At 39.6% G+C, this 9,221-nt stretch overlaps 1 protein-coding gene across 1 annotated transcript; it reads right to left on the bottom strand.

Moving 5' to 3' along the window:
* Window positions 1-583: 583 nt before the first annotated feature.
* LOC147906101 (pentatricopeptide repeat-containing protein At3g49710-like) lies at window positions 584-7,675 on the bottom strand. Its single transcript, XM_087386126.1, has 3 exons — window positions 7,392-7,675; window positions 6,365-6,595; window positions 584-830 (listed from the first exon to the last, which is right to left on the bottom strand). The coding sequence occupies exons 1-3, from the start codon at window positions 7,673-7,675 to the stop codon at window positions 584-586; spliced, it is 762 nt and encodes a 253-aa protein (XP_087242252.1).
* Window positions 7,676-9,221: the final 1,546 nt, after the last annotated feature.

Genomic DNA, 9,221 nt, shown 5'->3' with positions numbered 1-9,221 from the left:
CGACAGTCGACGTTCCCTACGTGAAATGTGTCCTTTACCTGCATGGGAATGGCGCTGCCGTCCCATCCTATCGAAATCGTCCTCTGCTCGCAAATGACTTCGACTTCCCTTCCGCTCAACGATGTCTACCTTTGAGCGCAACCTTTCCTGACATTATGACCGCGTCGACTTTTGACAGGGTGTTGCGGCATTGTAACATTATAAGAAAACAGACGTCAAATTGTGGCTCGTGCATTTTCCTTGTCGAAGGACCGGAAACGATTTTAATTTTTGTATTAAATGTTGAGGGAGTTGGAGTTTCACGTTCACCGTTGAACAAATCAACGATTTCATGCATGAGCTTGAAAGTCTTCAGCCCTCAATAATTGGAATACAGCAAACGTATCTCCGTGAAGGTCCTAATGGCTATATTAACTAGCCATGAGAAGAGAAAACGATGGGCATCTGCATACAGTAGCGCCGGCGTTGGAGTCATCCTATACGTGTGCTCAAGATGATCTCATGGCGAGCTATAACTCAGTGGTTGATCGACCTATGGAAATAATTTTAGTATTGCAAGCTCGAACTGGGTACCCCAGACGTCTTACGGATGCGCAAAATCGTCATCACTTCCAGTAGCAGGTTCGCTTGCAATGTAGAAGGATCCGGACAGGCGTCTTCCGCGTCGTTTGCTGATGTGGCCAAACATTTCCTCCAATACCTCAAAATCGAGGAGCCAACTCACACCGAAACGACCATGGATGTATCGTCTTGACAAGTAACCTTGATTAATAAAATATGGCTGCTTCGCGGTCGTCTTCTTGGACGTTGACTCATAGGCATGTACAGAACTGTATATAAGCCACAGTCACTTAGACAAAGAAATCTAGCAATGTCGATCGATGAGACATCGTAGCTGCAGCTAGAGACTTCCAACGAGAACGTCATACAACTTCTAATAGACCATATAAAGAACGCATCTAATCTGCATACACGCAAAATCCTCCCTACAAAAATGGGTGGTTAGTCTTCGGCCCAAGAAACGTCTATGATTTTTGATTTCGTATGTGATTGTTTTCTAGTCCACGGCTTTGTATTGTAAGTTGTAAAACTTCATGCAACGATTGACCAACAATCAAAGAGTCAACAGGTCCAGTCTCTCTTCCCATTACCAAATACTTGAATGCGATTAATGTCCCGCGACACAACAAAACGTCAAAATTCAATTAGCTGGGGGACTATTATTTGTGGAGCTAGACGGTGAGGGATGGAAAGAAAGACGGCATAGTGAATGATTAAACTAAGGGGGTGATGGTATAAAGGGGGGAGGGGAGATGGCATAAACGGGGGAGGGGAGAGAACATGGCGACCTTCCAAGAGAGATGAGAGAAACAATAATTGGGAGAGGGCCTTCTTCATGGTATGTAAACTAATGTCAATTCAATTCCTACTAGTCTTGCATAACAAACCCTATGTAAATATTTTGGGAGGATGCTTAATTGCAATCTTGAGCAGCGATTTGGAGTGCGCCATCAGCCCAGAAAAAGTTGGGCGCATAACCCATATGTAATTACTCCGACTGCCAAACAAATTAGGTGCAATAGGGGAGCCTGTAAGTAGGATTATTTGCGCTCAAACTATGAAAATAGATATGCTTGAATTAGGGAAGAGCTACAAAGTCCCCTAATTAAATTTTTTGCTTTAATTAGGCAAAAATGTAGACTTTTGTCTACTAGAACCTTTGGAATAGAAGAACCATCTCATTGAGTGATTGGCTCTCTCTTTGGGGAGGATGGAGGACAACTCAAATGGGACACCCGTATTCTGTCCAATTGATAATCAACACACATGCTCTTGGAAATAAGTATTTGCGAACAAAGGGTGAATTAAGTTTGCAATGCAATTTAAAGGGGATTTAGTTCACTATTATCTCAGTTTATGCTCCTACTAGAACCCAAAGCAGAGCACAAGGCTTCGGAGTCCGATTAACTAGATTAAGGAGTAATTCCTTCTCCTTGGTGACTTTGACATGATAGAGGATAAAGTGGATAGATGGTTGAGTAAAGATTCTATGATTAGAGGAGCAAAATTACATGCCTCTGGAAATCTAAAAGGTTCCTTGTAGAGTGTATGCTAGTGGATCAATCTCTTACATGTGGAGCTATAGGGAGATAGGTGAATACAAGAGGGATGCACGGTTAAATAGGGCTTATGTCTCTCAAAATCATTTAATCACACAAAATAGAAAGGATAGAAAAGTTGGCAAGGAAAGGAGACAATAGAGAATTTGAAGAATTATTACGAGAGGCAAGACCAAATTAAGATAAATGAATCCAAAATTTGCTATAGAGACTGCTGGTGGGTAGGAAAGATGGATAGACCCACCAAAGAAACCTTCAAGATCAATATGAGAAAATGGGTTAATGAAGACATTCGCCTTCTCATCAAAGAATGATGCAACTTTGGCTTCATTAAGAGAGGAGAATCTACAGATACTTCCAAAATCTACTCTATGGTTTTGGTGATGAATGTTGAAGTCCCAAAAGCAACACTATGATTCCAAAAGGTTAGGGAGAAAATAATTCAGAACTTTTTCTTGGAAAACCCCTAAATCAAGAAGTAGTGGATGTAAAGGAAGATGGAAACTCTGCCAAAGGAGGATAGTTATCCAATTGAATTTTATAGGTTAATGTGACCTTGTGTTTTGGTATGGTAACATAGTGTGCTAAATCAAAAAATTTCAAGCCAAATAAATGGAGGAATCATCAAATCCTCCCAGGCCAAAACTTCAAACACGTCTCCCGAATTTAGATTCAGATTTTGATTCTGAACCATCTTAGATGTATGCATCTAAGGTAGACACCTTCTTGAAGAAATAGTTGACATTTGGGAAGGTTGTGGGTATGGCAATGAGATACATCAAGATATGTTTTCTAAAGGTAGGCCTTGTCAATTGTGGGTATGGCAATGACACACATCCTCCACACATCAAGATGTTTTTTCTAAGGGTAGAATTTGACAAAGGCCTACGTTAGACTCAAATGGGGTTTTTAAATCCATATTCTCTTGGATATTGGACTAGGACCTAATTTTGTCTCCTATGTCAAGATTCACCTTACGAATACCACAACTAATGTGCTTATCAATAGAGAAATGACCTATTAACACACTATAAAAATTTTGGAATTTCTCACTTTGTTTGGAAATTTTGTTTGAACTGGTCACCTCCACTCAATATCACTTATTAGTAGACTCATAAATTGGGTATTTTGGAAACACTAGATGTGTAAGTTCCACATAACAAACCTAAAAATTCCCCAACGTTGTAAGTGGTGACCTCTACTCGATACATCATGGGTAAATTTGCAAAAACATAGATCACTCCCACACAAATATGGTCTAATAAAGCTTAAAATGTATATACAATATATGGAAAGAGTTGGTTGAATTAAACATATAGTCAGTGTATAGATACACCGTTTGATTTTATGGAAAAGAGTTTGTTGAATTCAATATATAGGGGGTGTATAGATACACCATTTGATTGAATAATTTATTTAAAGGTGGTGTAAAGATACACCATTTCTCAGGAACAAGGCATGTAATATATTATCCTATGCTTCTAAATCTCATTCAGAGTCATCAGATTCTGGTATTGCATTTTCACTTAATGGTTGAAATGTAGCCAAATGATGTTTAATATGTGCAAGGCTAAGATGAGGAATTGTGATACATTTTCAACATCATAGCCATGTCTCATTTTTTAACTTTGAGTCCTTGATTTCTAGCAATGAATAATGCTACTTACTTCCACCTCTATCAAGTCCTCTTTATTTGGAATCCATTCATGTTTCTTTTGCAAGCAACACTCATACAGTTGTTTCATTGTTTATTTTTTGGGGAGACTTTTGAAAGGCTTTGGTTCATACCATAAAGGTGTGAATGTTGTAGGCATTCCCTTCTCATCCCTTGCTATATGAGCAACCTTTTTCAACAAAATTGGGCCATCTTATTCATCCAACTATGAATCTGCATCAGATGCCCAAACTACAACAAACATACCCTCATCAATTTCATTAGACGATACAAACTCTAGTATGGGTTTATCCCCCTTCCTACCATAATATTTTCAAGGTAAAAGGCATTGCTCAACTTCTTCCTCATCTATTGCCGTATTTGTATCCAATGTGGATCTCGGTGACATAGCGTCTTCTCGAAAAAAAGATTCAAAGTATTCAATGCTCATTAAATTTTCTTGTTTTTGTAGAGATTTGACAAGTGCCTCAATTGAATTGATTATCTACCCATTCTTTATTGCTTGCTTAGGATATTTTTGCATCATACTTTGAAGATATTTAATAAAACATCCAAGCCTTTCATTTCATCTACGTCAAGTGCTTTGTTATTTGCAAGAACAAAGCTAGTTTCCTCCAATGGAGTTATTATTTGTAATAAAGCATATGGCTCACTCCATAAATGATCTCCATCCATTGAGTAGTCACAACAACACAATAAATTTGTTGACGTGCTCGATAGATGCAAAAAACAACGAGCGTGTCTATAACTGCCGCGCTGATATAGTTAATGAAAATATGGGTGCATCTATTAGTGTGGTTAGTCTCGCATCTCAAATGGCAGTTATACATGTGTTTAATAGTGCATCTACCTCGTATCAACACTATATAATAGATGAGCAATAGAGTTTAAAATTTTATTACAGGCTGATAAATGTGCATCATGGCTTGCCAAACATTTTCCATGATTACCAAAGTACCTAATTTAATAAAAATATCAATGCTATGCACGTGTCACACACCATAATATGATTTGTGCCAATGCATATATAAAAAAATTAAGTGAGGTGAGGAGAATGAGACAATATATAAAATAGTTTTTCCAATATGTAAGAAATTTGAATGATACAATGATGTGCTATAGTTCAATCTCATCCTCAATGAGATAACCCTTGCTAAACTATCTTCTTCAATATCCAAACCAATGTGGAGATCTACAAACACAGTCAGCCCACTACTACTTGCACTACTATGCTCATCGAAATCAACATTACCAATGGCAGGTTCGTCCTCATGGGTAACGGCTTGAATATCTGTATTGCCTATCTCATCCTTCTCTCTCATATCATGATCATCATCACCTCCATGGCCATGATCATCCTACATACACTCCATATCACTTTGGAACATTGCGTAATAGGTATGACATTCCACCACCTATTATTATCCACCATTGGTTGATAAAAACCTATTCAAACACAAATACAAACATGTTAATTTCCTTGCTTGAAGGTATCAAATATATATAAGTGAGCATTTTTATATATGTATAGAGTACCTGTTCACATTGTTGTGGTAGTACTAGTGTGTTCTTCTTGCTTTCCCAAAACTTTGTGGAGTCAATAGTTACAAAGCCACTTGCATGGCGTTTGATTGTTGCATTGGGGCCTCTTTCCACCACGTCCTTAAACCACTTGAAATCCAAAACATACACAAAGAAGTGCTGAAAGTCAAGCTTAATAATATCTTGGATTATGCCACAATAATTATCCATGGTTCCATTGACTCCCTCAAAGCTAGCAATGATGCCACAATCTTGTGTGTTTCTCTTATCATCAATCCGTTGTGTCCAAAAATGCTTGCCCTCACACCAAATAGCGTTGAACATAGTACACTATGCCAAGTCAAAATTAATTAAATAAGCAATCTAATTTGTTGAAAGCTCTTAACTTATGCAAAACATTATATATACCACCTTTTGCATGCATCCTCTAGCATACTTCCATTCTTCCATTGTGATATGCATCCCCTTGTCTCTCTCTGCTCTCTCCATTTTGTTGAGTAGCCAATTGACATGAATATAATTTGGAAGTGCTCTTAGATACTCAGAGTATGGCACATGAGATCCATGGTGCGTACAAAAGAGGGCCCTTTCTCCTCATTGTTTTCTTGCCTTTGCATCCTCATATCTTGTCACCCATCTTTTCATCACATCATTATTAGGCATGCAATAGATGTTTAGATTATTAAGCAACTCCCCGATCATGACTTTGCTCCGTCCTTTCCCTTGAGGCACAATAGAGGTCATCCTTAGGTCTTCTTCATTTCTCCATAGTCGTGGGAGAGAGCTATCCACATAGACAAGAAACTCAATAATATATAGAAGTGACTCTTGTACCAACCAAACTTTGGCCATGCTATCTCCAAGCCTTGCATTTTGTCTCACAAAACCCTTCAAGGTCTTCGTGAAGTGCTCAAGAAAGAACAACTGTCATGCATGTATAGTGCCACATATACCAATCTCATCCACCAAATGCACTATGAGATTGGCTAGATTTTCATCCAATCTCAGTAGGTTTTCAAAGGCACACATTCCAACAGCTACATTCTTCCACTTTTGACAAGCACCCAATACAGTCAACCACACACTAGCATCAGGTTGAAAAGGCATCTTCTCCACCATTGCCACTGCCTCGTTTACTTGGCATGCCCGGCTGAGGAGATCAACCATGCAAGTATAGTGCTCAATAGTGGGAGTGATGCCATAGTGTTTGCTCATAAGCTCAAAGTATTTCTGGCCCATGTCCACTTGACCCCCATGACTGCACACAGTCAGAAGGTTAAGAAATGTGACTCTGTCTGGTTGTATACCTTCCAACCTCATTCTCTCAGACAAATGAAACACACATACACCATTAGGAAAAAAGGGAGCTCATTTTGGGGCCTTTTAGAAGAGAGAGAAAATAGGCTCTCAACCAATCAGGAGTGGGCCAACGTAATGTTGAAAATTCAACAAAAGAAGATGAAAATAAGAAAAAAAATAGTACTATATGTTCGTAGAAGCATGTCACATTAATGAGGTGATCTAATTTGAATCTTTTAAAAATTTATTTTCTGTGCAAAATTTGGTGATTTTGACACCGCAGGCGCGTCTGGAACAGCCCAAAACCCCAAAAACGGCACTGGAAACGCTGGAATCGGACATCCGGAGGCCCAGAAACGGTCAAAAAAGGCCGAAAAGTGGGATTTGTAGCAAAACGCGATCTGGCACCTTTGGAAATCGTTCCGGACGCGCCCGCGATGTCAGAATCACCAAATTCTGCACAGAAAAGTGTTGCTCTTATATGAACATTGAATGTAAAGCATGTGAAAGAATATATTTATTCCTTTTCACACTGACATTTCTCACGCAAGTATCCATATTTTCTTGCTTTTGTAGAGAGAGAAAAGAGAAAATAGTGAATTTCTTACAGGGCCCCAAAATGAGCTCCCTTTTTTCCTAATGTCTCTCCTTGGTAGGCATATCCTGCGATTAGAGAACTCCATAGTATAACATCTTTTGTGAGCAATCCATTAAACAACTGTTGGGCATCAATCATGCTCCCACATTTAGCATACTTGTCAATAAGACCATTCGCTACGATTGTAATAGTATCAAGTGCAAGCTCCTTGATTTGAGAATGGAGCTCCTTTCTAGTTTTCAAGGCCGCTGTATTACCACATACTTTCAGAATGGCAACAAAGGCCAAGCTATCCAGTGACAAACCTTGCTCTAGCATTTGTGCATGAAGCCTAAGAACCTCCTCAGTTTCTTCTTGCCTAGCACAACCAAAGATCATGGCATTCCAGGAAACTTCAGTACGATATGGCAATCCATCAAATGTATGCCGTGCATCCTCCATGCTCCCACATTTGGCATACATATCCACCAAGGTGTTTACCACAAAAACATCTGAATCAATTGTGCCTTGGATATTCCATTCTACACGAGAGTATGGTTCGATGCTCATTTATATGTTGGCTTCCCATTTTTTACACCATGGAATTGCATATAACTTGGGATGGGTTCTGAGACATGGAGGTGCCCATAGGTACTCCAAGAAGATTACATCAAGGAGCTTGGGGCGGCACCAATCATGTTGTGGATCCAACTTGCTAATCCAACCTTCACTAATTTGATGCTGACGAAGGTTGGTAGGAAAGTTGTCCAGGGCCATCCACCTCAAGTTTTCATATTAGGATATTTGCTCCAAAATTCCTTGATGGGGTTACTGGGAGTGGTATCTCATCAAAATCATACCCATCATTTGTTGAGATATCGAGCTGCTCCACTCGTGATATGCCAGGGTGCATTTATGTCACCGACTTGTTAGTTGTAGATGCAGTTGGTACACCGCCCATGAATAATAGCTGGATGATAGCTATCTTTATGTACTCTAGTTAGTGGTGGCTCAGTTAGTATGCCAACTTAGCTCGCTGAGTTTGGTTTGAGGCCCACATATAGGGTTCACCTATTCCTTTGTACCTAAAGTTCTTTTGGCTTTCACAACTAAGAAGAGGAAAACTATTTTTAGCCTCCACCTTTGTGCATATTCCCCCATTGTGTATGTGAGAAAGTTGCAAGTGAGACTCCTTCCTTCTCTGCCACTCTCTTCACATGGTATCAGAGCTCCGTTCATGGTAAGGAGGTGAAGAAAGCAAACCAAGTTTGTGGTGTCCTAGTCAGAGGATCAGTGTTGCTTTCCTTTTTTTTTTGCGAGTTTGGGAGTAAATCTCTGCAAGTAGCACAGTCGAAAAGTGCAAGAGTGCACTGTCTCAGATTGGGACGCCCTTCACGGTGTGGTGAGAGGGCAGTATGTGCTATGGGATGGGGCGAAGCCCTCGGTGAAATTATTTTTTTGATTCGAGGCCATTTTGGGGCCCGTTTTGGTGGCAGAAGTTTTCCGCAAGCACTCAAGAAAGTGTCATGTTTTTGTTGTGCGATCGTTGTTCTGCATGTTGCTGAAAAGTTATCGTAGAAATTACATTGTATTGTTGAGAGTGACAAAATCATTCTTATTGCCTGTTGATGGATAATCGTCACTAGGAAGTGATTGTGTGGTCAAATATACCACTCTCGTCAGTTTTACAGATTTGCCCTTGTGAGGTAGAAGTTGTGTTTTTTTGCAGTGACAAAATATTTTGCAGTGTCAATGACTACCACATGAAGGTGAAGAAGATTGCAGATGCACTTGCTTCTATTGGGTCGCCAGTGGAAGATGATGATTTAGTTTTTGTGTCACCAAGAACCTGGTTTCTATTGGTCAAATGGTTGAGTAGGGCTTGCAGGTTAGATTTAATCCTCATGGATGCTTTGTTGAGGATATGAAAAATAAAGGACACTTGAGAGCAAAAGGGAAAAAGAAGGGCAGGATGTTTACATTGGATGTGAACATGCCTGAATTCAGT

The sequence above is a fragment of the Dipteris shenzhenensis genome, chromosome 1, assembly GCF_047967505.1.
Source record: "Dipteris shenzhenensis isolate YYH24624 ecotype China chromosome 1, Dip_SZ_1.0, whole genome shotgun sequence".
Lineage (NCBI taxonomy): Eukaryota > Viridiplantae > Streptophyta > Polypodiopsida > Gleicheniales > Dipteridaceae > Dipteris > Dipteris shenzhenensis.
This window is presented reverse-complemented; position numbering and strand designations above follow the sequence as displayed.